The sequence below is a fragment of the Pan troglodytes genome, chromosome 8 (genome assembly GCF_028858775.2).
Source record: "Pan troglodytes isolate AG18354 chromosome 8, NHGRI_mPanTro3-v2.0_pri, whole genome shotgun sequence".
Taxonomy (NCBI): Eukaryota; Metazoa; Chordata; class Mammalia; order Primates; family Hominidae; genus Pan; species Pan troglodytes.
This window is the reverse complement of record NC_072406.2, coordinates 47211639-47226878: the sequence shown is the minus strand read 5'-3', so window position 1 is coordinate 47226878 and position 15240 is coordinate 47211639. Positions and strand designations below refer to the sequence as shown.

The following is a 15240-nucleotide window of genomic DNA, read 5'->3' as shown; positions in this document are numbered from 1 at the left end:
TCCTAAGGAGTTTGGTCACTTCGGTGGTTATTCCCGTACCTGGTACCTTTTCTGGATATATAAAGACTAGACTTTATGTTCATAAAAAGTTCCTTTCATCTTATTCTACTGCAATTAGTGCTAAAAGCCATTTATTGTAAAAGCAAAAATACTAATGAATAGAAATGTTACAAAAACAGAAGTCTTGTATGTTTTATCTTCATCGAGCGTCATCCATTTTAATTAGAGAAAAAGGTGGTGAACACTGTGACAAGAGCCTGGAATTAAAATCATTAATTGATGTCAAGCTGAAGAGAGACTGTTAGCATGAATTTAGTGACAGCAGGAAAGAAATTAACCTTATTACTTTATTTAGTGTATTACATTATTTTGTGTATTATTTTCTATGCAGGTTCAAGGCAATTTCATTATCATAACGGAACACTTTATTTTTTTTTTACAAAAAGGAAAGATGTATTTATGCTTGAACATAACAAGTTGAAATGATAAGTTCTTTATTAAGTTAAAAATGACTTGATAAAAGGTTTTAATTGTTTGAATTTGTTTTTTCAAGTTTCAAGGATAGGAAACAGTATAAATGTTGTCCATCAATGTCGGGTGGTACAACTGCCTGTGATAATCTGAACTTCAGAATAGTTCTTTTTAGAATCAGGAAGGACTTACTGAAATGTTTAAAGCAATAGACATTTATGTCCTTTGCTGGGTTTTGGACTAATCAGTTACTTCTGTCATTGTTGAGGTTTGGCCCGAGATAAATGGGATAGAGAATGCTGAACAGCAATCTGACTGTTCAGAAAAATGAGTGACTCTTACATCTTGGAGATCATTTGTGACCTCAGGGTCACAATAAAAGAGTAAAGGGGGTATGCTTTTATAGCCCTGGCCATCTGGATCCATTAAGGGCTCAACTGCAAGATACTCACCATCTTTTCAAAGTTTCCTTAAGAAGTCATGTTATTTTTATGAGGACACCAAACATGTTTTCTTCCTGAGCCAAATATTTTCTTACTGAAATATGTATCTCCACAGAGTGGAAATACATAACATGCAAATATAACCTTTTGGTTGTGTTAGAAAGTTCATATTCTCACTTTGTAACAAGACATTCAAATAAAGAATATAATAAATTCATTTGTGTCTTTTGTTAATTTTGCTTGTGAATTGCCACTAAAATTTATGAAAATCACAGTGCATGCTTAGTTTCAAAAGTCTACTCTAAAGTGCTATTTGTACAGCAAGCCTCGTTAGCATTAATTTCTAGAATGAACTTGAGAATGCACATTAGTTCAGGCTACTGACCAGATCCGTTAGCCTTTTGCGGCAGTAGTTCTACCTGGTGGACCACACGTATGCTATAGTTTTATTCTAAGGTTTTCATCACCAGTGTAAGCTGCCACATTGGAAAGCAGTGATGCAGGTTTTAGAACTTTGGGGACAACATTATTGGTGATGACAAGATAAGCAATACAAATACAATTCCTTCATTATTGGAGCCTTGAAAAAAATCAGTGTTTCTGGAAGGTACTACAGATGGGGCTTTAACGTTTATCAGGCTCAATGACTGGTGGCGATTAGTCATAATGTACAAATTTAGGTAAAAGAAGGCAGCTGAGATCTGGGCTTTATAAATAGTACTTCATGCCGCTGAGCACTTCTTTTGAGAGATTGACTTGTTAGAAATTGACTGCTAATTAATATTATTTTCTGCGTCATTTGGAACAAAAGAACATTCAAATCCAGAACCCATCAGTAATATAATGAAACTGATGTGCAAGAAGTTTGGGGAGATTATTTAGGTTTATGCCTCCCTTGAAAAGAGTGTGTTCCTATTCTCTTTCTGTTAGCTTTCTTTCTTAAGAGGGATGCATTTTCTGATGTAAGTAAGCTGGATTTTTCACTTTTAGTGAATTAAGCTTGATGTATCATAGAGTTTAGTCATTAATAAATCAGTCTGAGTCCTTCTGTTTGATTTTTGGAGGTTCTCCAAATTCAGAAATTTCAGCTTTATATTTATATAATTATACTTAGGTCTGTTGTGTTCCTTCAAACTTCTTCAGTTTGCCAAACTTCAAGACTTACGTGAATGCCTAGTTACCCTGGATATTACCTATGATTAAGTGATTGATGAATGGTGACCAAGTATCATAGTATAGTGGGTTGTCAGATAAGTGATCATAATTGAGTTTCAAATTAACATCCCATTGAATGTAAGAAAGAACTCATTTTCCTCTTTCTGCTAGTGATTTCTGGTCAAATCAAGAGTCAAAAAGACATTATGGTGCAAAGAATAAAATTATCTCCTAACTCCTGTCAACCTTCCATTATGGATAGCTAGTATTTAGTGGTAACCAGCTTTTATAATAGCATCCTTAACTGTCATAATTGCTCTTAAATGGATAAATGGCGTAAAAATTTAAAAACTGTCTAGTAGAATTTTAGCTAAATTTGACATTAGAATTTGAGTTGCTGTTTCTCTTGTGGGTATTCTGTCTGTGGAACCAACAGTCTTAGAGTTACTAGGATCTAGAACAGTCCTGATAAAAATTTCTGACTTCCTAATATTCACTTTTGAGTTAAGAAAGTCATTGGTTGTCACCTCAGGAAATAAGGTTCTCCTAGGGATTTTTGGGGAACATGAGAAGCAGTTTTTGTTGCCCCAATGGGGACACTGCTGGATTACATGTGGCTGTGACCAGTTCTGGTAAAAGTCCTGCATGATGACAAATAGCCCCTTCTCAAATGTCATTGGGTCCTGTTGAGAAACACTGAGCTAGGTGAATTTATGTACTTTTTATAGCTGGGAGAGAAGAAACGTCAGACAGATTTGATCCCCTGTATTCAAAATTGGAAAACAAGAGTGGGGTGATGGTGATACACTAGATACAAGAAAGAAACAAGGAAAATGCAAAGTTTGCTTGTAATGCTATGTGACAATTTTCTGTCTTTAAAAAAACTTTTAAGTTTGTAATAATTTTAGATTCATAGGAAGTTATGAATATAGTAGAAAGAGGTCCAATGTACCCTTCATCCAGTTTCCCCCAGTGGTTAAGTTAGATAACTGTAGTACAGCATCAAAACCAGGAAATTGACATTGGTGTAGGGTGTGTGTAGTTCTGTGTCATCACCTGTGCACATTAGTGTAGCCACTCCTACAGTAAAGAAACAGAACTATTTCATCACAGAGGTCTTCCTCTGTAGCTAACCCCTAGCCATCACTAACCTGTTCACCAACTCCATACTTTTGTCATTTTGAGAATGCTATATAAGTGAAATCATGTATGACCTGTGAGATTGGCTGGGTTTTTTTTCACATTGCATGATGCCCTTCAGACAGATTCAAGTTGCTGTATGTATCACCAGTTTGTTCATTTGTACAGCTGAGTAATGTTCTGTAATATGGACACACCCCAGTTTTTTTTTGTTTTTTTTGTTTTTAACTATTCACCTATTGTGAGCTATTTTGGGTGTTCCCAATATTTAAATATTACAAATAAGGTAATATTTGGCAATGAACAATTGCATACAGGTTTTTGCTTGGACATAAGTTTTCACAACTTTGGGATACGTACCGGGAGGCACAATTGCTGGACAGTATGATAAGTATATGTTTAATTTTTAAAGATACTACCAGGCTATTTTCCAGGGTGACAGTACCATTTTAAATTTCCAACTGCAATATATGAGAAGCCCGGTTTCCCTACATTCATGGCTGCATTTGGTATTGTCACTGTTTTTTATTTTAACCAGTCAGATGTGTAGTAATAGCTCATCATGGTCTTATTTGCATTTCCCTATTAACTGGTGGTGGAGAACGTCTTTTCACATGCTTGTCATCCATATGTCCTCTTCAGTGAAACATCTTTTCATGTCTTTTGCCATTTTCTAATTGGATTGTTTTCTCATTGTTGAGGTTTCAGGGGTTTGTTTGTTTGTTTGATTGTTTGTTTGTTTGTTTGAGTCAGGATCTTGCTCTGTCACATAGGCTGGAGTGCAGTGGCACAGTCATGGTTCACTGCAGTCTTGGCCTCCAGGGCCCAGGCAATCCTCTCACCTCAGCTGGGTGGCTGGGATTACAGGTGTGCGCCACCATGCCCTGCTAATTTTTGCATTTTTTGTAGAGACAGGGTTTTACTGTGTTGCCTAGGCTGGTCTAGAACTCCTGGGCTCAAGCAGCACGCCCCCATCAGCCTCCTAAAGTGCTGGGATTACAGGTATGAGCCGAGAAGGCTGACTTTTAAAAAATATTTCCTGGATATAAGTCCTTTGTCAGATATGTGCCTTGCAAATATTTTTTTCTAGTCTGTACTTATTTTTTCATCTTCTAATTAGAGCTTTTCACAGAGGAAAAGTTTTTTATTTTGATGATGTTCAATGTATATACTTTTAAAGTTTTATGGATAATGGTTTTGGTGTTAGTCCTAAAAACCCTTCTCCACGCACTAGTTCCTAAAGAATCCCTTACATTTTTTCTTAAGTTTTATACTTTTACATTTACATTTAAACCTGTGACCCATTTTGAGTTAATTTTTTAGTAAGGTATGAAATTTATTTTTGCTTTTCTTTTTGCCTATGGATATCTCATGGCTCCTGCACCATTGGTTGAAAAAACTATTTTATTACATTGAATTGTTTTTGCTGCAGCATTGTGTAGTTTTCAACGTATCTATCTTACACAGGTCTACATAAACGAAAGTTTGGCTTATAGATGTGTATCTGTGTGTTTTGTTTCGTTAGGGATTATAAATAGCATTGCATTTTTAATTTCAGTGACTACGTGTTCATTGCCAGCATATGGAAAATACAAGGGATTTTTATATGTTGATCTTATATCCTCTGACTTTGTTGAACTTGCTTTTTAGTTCTGGGAGATTTTTGTAGATTCTTTGGAATTTTCTTTGTAGATCATCATGTCATTTGCAAGTAAGAAGCATTTTATTTCTTCCTTTTCAATCTGTGTACTTTTATTTCCTTTTCTAGGCTTATTGCATTGCCTAGAACTTCCAACACTGTGTGGAATTACAGTGGTAGGAGCACACATCCTTACTTTATCATAGGGAAAGCATTCAGTCTTTCTCCATTATGCATGAGGGAACCTGTCGGTTTTTGGTAGATGCTCTTAAGTTTAGGAAGTTTCACTTTATTTCCAGTTTTCTGAAGGTTTTCTGACATGATGGGTGTTGAATTTTATCAAATGCTTCTTCTGCATCAATTGATACAATCATGTAACTTTTCTTCTTTGATCTGTTAATATGATGGTTTGTAGTAATTGATTTTTGAATATTGAACCAGGCTTGAATTTTTGCAGTAAACACCATTTGGTCATGGTGTATAATTTCTTTTATATATTGCTGAATTTCATTTACTAATATTTCATTAAGGGTTTTTGCTTTCATATTCATGAGGAATATTGTCCTATATAGCTTTCTTTTCTTTCTTCCTTTTCTTTGCTGCTGTCTTTATCTGATTTTGGTATCTTTTCTGAATTCTTTTGAATATATGTTTATGTATTGTTTTTGCTAGCAGAGGTCTACTTCAAACATGAAAAGAATAACTGCAATAAAAGATTAAATTCAGTCTAAAGTGTTGCTTTATAGAAGTAAGATTTTACTGCATTTAAGTGTGTACTTAAATTTGTAAGTATATAAAGGAGATATTTTTTCCATTAAAATTTTATTGAGGGTTTTAAAATTTTTTCCAGGTAACTAAGATTGACTTAGGACATAAATTATATCAATATATTATAAGTTGAAGAGGACATTGTACCAAATAGTTTAATAAAATCATAGTAAACTAAACGTAACTTCAGTAAAGGTGAGCATTTAAGGTTTGTTTCTTAGTTGTAATGTAGGCAAGTTTTACTTCAGAATTTGATTGGATACATGCCTTCTAGTCCTTAATTTAAGGATTCTCCATTTCTGTATGCATCCCATGAAATGACAGAGTCGATGTCATTAAGCTGAGATCCTCTTTTGTCACTAATGAAGAATTATGGTGTGGATTCGTGTTTAAGCTTCATAGTAGGTTGAATGTTTATGGTGTATTAATAATGAGTAAGATAGGTATATATTACATATAAATATTTTCATATATAAAGTGTATGTAACGTTAAAAAAATTATTTCTTGCCTTAAACAAATTCATGAGTAATATCCAAGTAGATGCCAGAAATGATCTGTTCCTTGTGAGTTTTTAAAGCTAGTTAATAAGTGAAAATTTAAACTTAAGATTTAAATTATGGCCAGGCACAGTGGCTCACACTTGTAATCCCAGCACTTTGGGAGGCTGAGGCAGGAGGATCACTGGAGCTGAGGAGTCTGAGACCAGTCTGGCCAACATGGTGAAACCCCATCTCTACTGAAAATACAAAAATTAGCCAGGTGTGGTGGTGCACACATGTAATCCCTGCTACTTGGCAGGCTAGGGCACAAGAATCACTTGAACCTGGGAGGCGGAGGTTGCAGTGAGCCAAGATCTCATGCCACTGCCCTCCAGCCTGGGGGACAGAGTGAGACTCTGTCTCAAAAAAAAAACCAAACAAACAAAAAAGATTTAAATTATGACTGCAATCTTGTAGACATGAACAAAGGGCATCTAAAATTATTCTTTTTGAACATCCATAGCATTACTTAACAATCTAGAATGTGTATGACCTGTCATTTATACCACTGATCTTCTATAGCTGCAAGAAATCAAATATATTTTACAACATATTTTGATGAATGTTTCTATATGCAGTTCCTAAAAAAGGAAAGGTTTCTCTTATTTCAACTTTGTTCTGATTTCATAGGATTCAAGCCAAAACTCGAGAATTTAGGGAACGACAAGCTCGAGAGCGTGACTATGCTGAAATTCAAGATTTTCATCGGACATTTGGCTGTGATGATGAGTTGATGTATGGGGGAGTTTCTTCTTATGAAGGTTCCATGGCTCTCAACGCTAGACCTCAGAGCCCACGAGAAGGGCATATGATGGATGCTTTGTATGCCCAAGTCAAGAAGCCGCGGAATTCCAAACCCTCACCTGTGGACAGGTAGGCGCCAGGGGCAATCGTGGTATTGCTTCCAAATCAGCTTTTATACAGCTTCTGACGGGAGTAGACCATTCATCAATCCTCAAACCAGAATTGCCTTTTATTAATGGCCTTTAAAAAGCTGTTGTGTCTAAAAGTATTGAGTTTACACAAATTGAAACCTAATGGAAGGATCAGCAGAGGTTTTGATGGCTTTTCTAATGATTCCAACATATTTCATTTTGTTCTGAAGATGGTTTTATACCTGAGAACCAACCTCTACTTTATAACTCAAATAAAAAGCAAACTTAAAATTATGACTCTTCTACTTAAGTGATATGTCCTTTTATTGCTAGGAGAGCCTCTAGGTGTGGCAATTAAATAGATGGGGAATGACATGATTTGTTCCACTTATGATTTAGATGGATCACTTTTTTTTTTAGGCAGCATAACTTTATATTATGAAAGAATCGGTAAATGAGAATAATAATATAGTATAACAGATTGCTTATTAACAGCCACAGACCACAGGTCTAAATTATGTATATCAGTGTAGCACACAGGAGTGCAATGTTAACTGTATTTTTTAATTGATACATGCTATTTTACATGTTTATAGGATACATGTGAGTAATTTTTACATGCATAGAATGTGTAATGATCATGTCAGGATATTTGGGGTATCCCTCAGCTTCAGTATTTATTTATCTGTTATTTGTGTTTTATTTTATTTTATTTTATTTATTTATTTTTTATTATACTTTTAAGTTCTAGGGTACATGTGCACAACGTGCAGGTTTGTTACATATGTATACATGTGCCATGTTGGCGTGCTGCACCCATTAACTCGTCATTTACATTAGGTATATCTCCTAATGCTTTCCCTCCCCCCTCCCCCCATCCCATGACAGGCCCCGGTGTGTGATGTTCCCCTTCCTGTGTCCAAGTGTTCTCATTGTTCAATTCCCACCTATGAGTGAGAACATGTGGTGTTTGGTTTTCTGTCCTTGCAATAGTTTGCTGAGAATGATGGTTTCCAGCTTTATCCATGTCCCTACAAAGGACATGAACTCATCCTTTTTTATGGCTGCATAGTATTCCAAGGTGTGTATGTGCCACATTTTCTTAATCCAGTCTATCATTGATGGACATTTGGGTTGGTTCCAAGTCTTTGCTATTGTGAATAGTGCCGCAATAAACATACGTGTGCATGTGTCTTTATAGCAGCATGATTTATAGTCCTTTGGGTATATACCCAGTAATGGGATGGCTGGGTCAAATGGTATTTCTAGTTCTAGATCCCTGAGGAATCGCCACACTGCCTTCCACAATGGTTGAACTAGTTTACAGTCCCACCAACAGTGTAAAAGTGTTCCTGTTTCTCCACATCCTCTCCAGCACCTGTTGTTTCCTGACTTTTTAATGATCGCCATTCTAACTGGTGTGAGATGGTATCTCATTATGGTTTTGATTTGCATGTCATTTGTGTTTTAATGGCTATATATTTACTTAAAATTTTAACTGAAACAATTTTAAATGGTCTTTTCCCGCTCTTTCATTTGTATGTTCAAGCACCATGAGGAGTTTAGTTCACAAATAATCATTTCTTTTTATATCAGACATATGCATGTTATTGTCATAAATGATACACTCAGCCCATCATCTCTTATAGTGGTTTCTTGTAAGTGTTGCTCTATTTAGGAACTGGGCTTTGAACATTATGAATAGCAGGTTTCATTAAAACCAGGGGCTCTCAAGCTTTAGTGTGTGTCAGAATCTCCTGGAGGGCTTCTTAAAACACACATTGATGGACTCTCCCCAAATTTTGATTCAGTAGGTCTGAGGTTGAGCCCAATAATTTGCATTTCTTACCCATGTCCAGGTTTGATGCTGGTACCATTGGTCCTGGGGATGGCACCGTAAGAACCCTCACAAGGCTAGAGATGTACGGGAAATACTTCATCCATAGCATCCATGTGTTATTGGTTGCTACGTTTTGCACCCAGTTTCTATTTTAGCTACTTCCAGTTGTTTTTAATAGAGGTTTGCAGATGCAACAGGTAACTCTTAGGCAAACCCAGGAAGAAGTATTTTTAAAAATAGCAAATGTGAAGCCAGATCTTAAGGTGAAATGCTATAGCCAGAGTATTTGGTTTGTTGCTTTGTTTTGCTTTTGTTGGGTTTTAGGTTTTCCTTACGGTCTTATGAAAATCTGTAGGTCTGTTTGATATTGACTATAATGACTGAATAATGTAAATTAACATAGGAGGCATATGGTTTATTTAGACCCCTTTGCTGTGATCACCTAGAAGGTTCACTTGCTTATTATCTAACCACAGATATGTCAGGATCCAAAGAATACAATTATTATCAGTGACAGTGACATTTTCTTTAGAAGCTTTTACTTGGTTTCTGCCATACTTGTGAATGCTGCTTACAGAAGGTCAAACAGCATTTGAAGGCCATGAATGTCCCATTGGAATTGTTTTCCTGGGAGAAAGGACACCAGAATGCTGGCGTTGTCAGTTAGTAACTTTTGGAGGAAGTAAAAAAAAAATTAGTTGACATATTATTGATCGTTGATAAAAGCACTCATCATTTTCAGCACCTTCCACATCCACTCTGAAAACCTGAAAAATAGTAGACTACCACGTAGCAGTTTTTCACACAGCTCAGAAGTCCCACGTGACATCAAAGCCAAGAGTCAGATGGGTTCTGTCTTCCCAGCTCCTGAGGCCCAGAAGTGGTTGCTTTAAACCCCAGTTTAAATCATAGTGCCCTACAAGAGTCTAAATCTTGCATGTAAATGTCTGCAAATTTTCAGTCGCACTTACATGCTCAGAACAGCCTCTGTTTCTGGACTCCAGCATCCCCACCTGGAGTCTGTACCCTGCACTGTGCTAACCCCAAACTGAAACTCAGCCTCCTAATTTCTGCCAAAATGCACTCAGAGAAACATTCTGGAGGAGACTTTAGTCATGAGGATGAGTTACACCAAACAGTAAGTAACTCAGAATCACATCTTAGACATTGCTGTATTCAAAAGCCCCTCTCATCCTAACTCAAGCACAGCCTCAGCAGCTGTCAGACTTACGATACTTTTATGCATTTGTGCCCCAGAAGGGTGATTAGACTAGATAATTTGTGAGATGCTTCCAACTCAGGAGAGACATAATTTATATTTTTAAGAAAAAGGACTATGGAAACTTTAGTTTTTTGTAATTATTATTTTTGCAGAGAGTAAGATGTCCATTAAACAAAGATTGATGTTACTAATCCAAAAAGTTGGGAATTATCATACCTGTAAAGCACTTCTTCATCTACCTTTAACAGGATGTGAATTTGGCTGTGATGTCATGGTATCACCTCCATTGTCTGTTCCTGTCGAAGAGAAAGCTACATAGAAAAGTGTTTCTCAGACTTGAGGAGTATAGGAATTTTTTTTTTTTTTATAGAAAGACAATCTCTTGGTACTGCAGTATTGAACTAAATTGTTTTGATTATAATGTTACTTAAATATGTGTAAAAATAAAATAGGACTAAACTCCTTCTGTTGACAGCCATTATACAACCATAAAGCCAAACATCTTTACAAATTAAATACAAACAAAATGGCAAAGCCATTACCTTCAAATGAACAGCATTAACTTAATGTGGCCAATAATGTTTCTTAAATCTAAACTCTTGCACAAATCATGAATATGGTGGTGGCTGCTCCATGGCAGGTTCATTTGGGTTTGTTTGCCGACCCCCACAGTCTTGCCCATCCCTTTTCTCTGTTGAATTTCTGCAGTTCTTTTGTATGTTCCTGTTCAGCAGCCTTTGGCCTGCAGCTCTCACAGGGGCATCATGTGTGCACGAAGTTCAGCCCGCTTCTGTTGTCATTAACCGGAGACAGTGAAAATAGCATTCCATCGTGCCTTCATGTGTGTAAACCCAAATTCAGACAGTGAAGTGACACGCCTGTAAGAAGATCTAGAATATGCTTATACTAACGTTTTTGAAAAGTAATTATTCAAGTGGAAACATGCAACTTGGAACTCTGCAGAGATTATTTCCTGTATGAAGAATAGACACAATAGAGAAACTCCTGTCAACTGACTAAATTCCACCAAAATTTGCAATTGGTGTCCAGTGACCTTTACTATTCAAATTTTTGGATTTCATGGGAATGCAGGCAGTTGACAGTCTGATGTGTAGCCTGCATCTGTTCTGGGATTTTCATTGTTCAGTGAGGAAGCAGTGTTCTACATTTCACTGCTTAATCATTTTAATTGATCTTATAGTCAGAAATATGGATCTGGTAGCCCCACATGGAAACAGCCAGGGATGATTTATTAAATGTGGTGAATTTGGCATCAAAATGGGACATTTTCTCAATTTCCATGTATTACTTATAAAATGCTTTTTATAAGATAGCATCATGCCGTGTCTAGAAATAGTCCCATGTCTGTTTAATTTTATTATAACATGAACTGTAGGCTATAGTCACAGTGTCACTGTTACTACTGTTTATTAGTGTCGTGGGTAACATTTTGATTTTTCACCTTGGATTGATGCTAAAGAGAAGCAGATCCTATCCTTGTGTTTGATATGAATAACAAGGCTTAAAACTCACAAAAATGTTGGTGTAGGCTGGGCACAGTGGCTCACACCTGTAATCCCAGCACTTTGGGAAGCCAAGGCAAGAGGATTGCTTGAAGCCCAGTGTCTGAGACCAGCCTAGGCAACAAAGTGAAACCCCGTCTCTACAAAAATAAAATAAATTAGCCACGCGTGGTGGCATGCATCTACAGTCCCAGCTACTCGGGAGGCCAGGGCAGGAGGATCACTTGAACCTAGGAATTTGAGGCTGCAGTGAGCTATGATTGCACCACTGCACTCCAGTCTGGGCAACAGAATAAGATTCTGTCTCTTAAAAGAAAAAAAAAATCCCAGTTTTTTTCTGGCTAGCAGAGTGCCTAGCTAAAAGTTTCCCAGGCTCCCTTGCATTAAGAGGTGACCATGTGACGTAGTTCTGACTCCTAAGTGAGGAGTGTACCTAGAGTGGGGACTTCCTATAAAGCTAGCCTTTTCCTGAGTGAAATGGGGCTGACTCATTTTGTCCTTTACCATTTTCCCTGATTCTAAAGTTGTAGGCTACATGAAGGAAGAGGATAGCAGTCTGGTCCTGTGAGCAGCTCTTCTAGCTCTTATCACCTGTGAAAAGTGAATTTGTTACGTGTTTAAGTTACCTGCAATCAGGTTTCTATTTCATGAAGCCAAAAACCATTCTGAATACAGATGCTTCTCAACTTTCAATGGTGTTCGGTCCTGATAAGCTCATTGTAAGTCGAAAATAACATGTTGGAAATGCATTGAATACACCTCACCTACCAAACATCGTGGGTTAGCTAGCCTACCTTAAACATTCTCAGAACACTTACATTAGCCTACAGTTGGGCAAAATCATCTGTTCTAACATGAAACCTATTTTATAATGAAGTGTTGGATATCTTGTACAATTTATTGAGTACTGTCCTAAAAATGAAAAATAGATTGGTTGTGTGGGTACTCAAAGTATGCTTTCTACTGAATAGTTAGCACCTTTGCACTATCTAAAGTTAAAAATCTTAAGTTGAATCATAGCAAGTCTGGGACCATCTGTATAATGAATTGTGCACAGAAGAGCCCAAAGGGAATCATTGTCTTTTGATCAAGATTGTGTATATTTTGGAGAACTATCCCCTGGTCAAATAATTTCCACAATATTTTGTGAAATTAAGTAATGAGCAGTATTCTCCAGTGTTGCTCAATCAGCTCTTCTGCCTTTCATTTTGTTATGCATCTAATTAAAGAAATGTTACCAATCAAATGTCTGCCAGCAGCTAGTCTTCTTAATTCTTTAAGACACTGCTATCCTCTGATAACTCCTATTTCCACCAACAATCCTGCTATAAAGTAAGAAGCAGTTGAGTGTAACGTACAAGAGAATGAACTATGGAGCCAGAATACTTGAGTTTGATCCTGGGCTCTTCTTTTTTTTCTTTGAAACAGGGTCTCACTCTGTCACCCAGGCTGGAGTATGATTTGGACTCACTGCAGCCTCAACCTCCTGGGCTTAAGCAATCCTCCCACATCAGCTTCCTGAGTAGCTAGGACTACAGGCATATGACATGATGCCCAACTATTTTTATTTATTTTTTGTACAGATGGGGTCTCACTATGTTGCCCAGGCTGGTCTCAAACTCCTGGGCTCAAGTGATCCACCTGCCTCAGCCTCCCATAGTGCTGGGATTACAGGCGTGAGCCACCGTGCTCTTCTTCCTGGGCTCTTCTGCCATCAGCTGTGTAAAGTCTCTGCTTCACTTTCCTCATCTATAATATGGGGATAATGGTACTTGCCTCATTAGGTTTGGGAAGGATTAACTGTGTTAATGACATATAAAGCACTTCACACTGAGCATGGTCTGTAGTAAGCACTATTTGTTTGCTGTTGCAACTGTTACTTAGGAAATGGGCTTTTACTCTCAGGAAAGCACATATGCTTTCAGCATCGCCACATAGGTGCAGAAACAAGCAAGGAATGAAATTGAAATCAATAAAGACAGGTTTGATTCTTTATACTTAACATAGATATAGGAGTGTGGGAATGCAATTCTGCTGATGCCACTTCCTTCATTAAATAGCTTGGTCTCCTAAGTGTTCTCCATAAATTACATCACATCATGAACTGTTTCTCTTTAAATTAGGAGTTACTGAATTCAGGATAAGGCATTCCAGATGGCTTCTATAATATAAATATTTAGAATAGAGTAAATGCTGGGTAGCATGAAATGTCTTATTTGAGAGTGACAGGTGGGTCATGGTATAAGGACCTGACCTCTCAATCAATTTCAGCCTTTGGTTTGGTAATTTGAAGGTTTTCATTTTGTACTTGCATGAAATTCTTTGAAGTTTCTCATGGTTTGCTTTCATAAAATTCTTACTGAGTCTGAGTTTGCAATACTCCATGGAAATAGGGCAGCTTGAACGTCTCAAACCTTGTCTAAAATGTTGGCATTTCTGTTTACATCAAGTTATATCTTTTTTTTTTTTTTTTTTTTTTGAGACGGAGTCTCGCTGTCGCCCAGGTTGGAGTGCAGTGGCGCGATCTCGGCTCACTGCGGGCTCCGCCCCCCGGGGTTCACGCCATTCTCCTGCCTCAGCCTTCTGAGTAGCTGGGACTACAGATGCCCGCCACCTCGCCCGGCTAATTTTTTGTATTTTTAGTAGAGATAGGGTTTCACCGTGTTAGCCAGGATGGTCTCGATCTCCTGACCTCGTGATCCGCCCACCTCGGCCTCCCAAAGTGCTGGGATTACAGGCGTGAGCCACCGCGCCCAGCCTACATCAAGTTATATCTTAGAGGGACAGGCAAGCCTGAATCATGATCTTAAGAACTGTAAAGGCTAGGCACAGTGGCTTACATCTATAATCCCCACATTTTGGGAAGCAGAGGTGGGAGGTTCACTTGAGGCCAGGAGTTCAAGACCATCCTAGACAACACAGCGAGATGCTGTCTCTTAAAAACACTAAAATTATCCGGGCATGGTGGTCACACACCTATAGTCCCAGCTACTCAGGAGGCTGAGGTGGGAGGGTTGCTTGAGCCCAGGAGTTTGAGGCTGCAGTGGGCCATGATCATAGCACTGCACTCCAGAATCAGCAACAGGGTGAGACCTCGTCTCTAAAAAATAAAAACATTAAAAAAAAAAAACAACGTAATAGGCTTTGTTCTAAAACAGTGGTTTTTCTAATTTAAGCATATGTAGAAAGACCCTGGAGCACTTCTCACAGATCCTGACCTCCCCTCATAGATATTTTGATTCAGTAGATGTAGTTGACTACAAACCCACATTTTTAACAAGTACCCCAGTTGACTCTGATGCAGCCATCCTTTGGAAAATATTACTCTTGGGCTAATAAAAAAACAGTTTGGAACTCCAGTATGAGTTAGTTTGTTACTGTTAACAGTGAAGCTGTGAAATAATTTATCATTTCTGTCAGACACAGCTTTATCCTGGCATTTATAATGTCCATTGTTCATCTATGATCAAATAATCATTTTGTTTAAAAGGTCATCTTGCAGGTATCATATTCCTAAACTGCATTCTGTCCAGTGTGTGTGTTTCTTTCTTTCTTTCTTTCTTTCTTTCTTTCTTTCTTTCTTTCTTTCTTTCTTTCTTTCTTTCTTTCTTCTTTCTCTCTTTC

The 15240-nt window shown here is 37.5% G+C and overlaps 1 protein-coding gene across 24 annotated transcripts in view; it reads left to right on the top strand.

Moving 5' to 3' along the window:
* The window catches only part of PARD3 (par-3 family cell polarity regulator), a 708800-nt gene that overhangs the window by 539896 nt on the left and 153664 nt on the right, over positions 1–15240 (top strand). For all 24 annotated transcript variants that reach the window (XM_001145290.7, XM_001144818.7, XM_001144902.7 and 21 more), the window contains one exon: positions 6787–7029. In XM_001145290.7, the coding sequence (XP_001145290.6) occupies positions 6787–7029 (243 nt within the window). The remainder of the gene's footprint in view (positions 1–6786; positions 7030–15240) is intronic.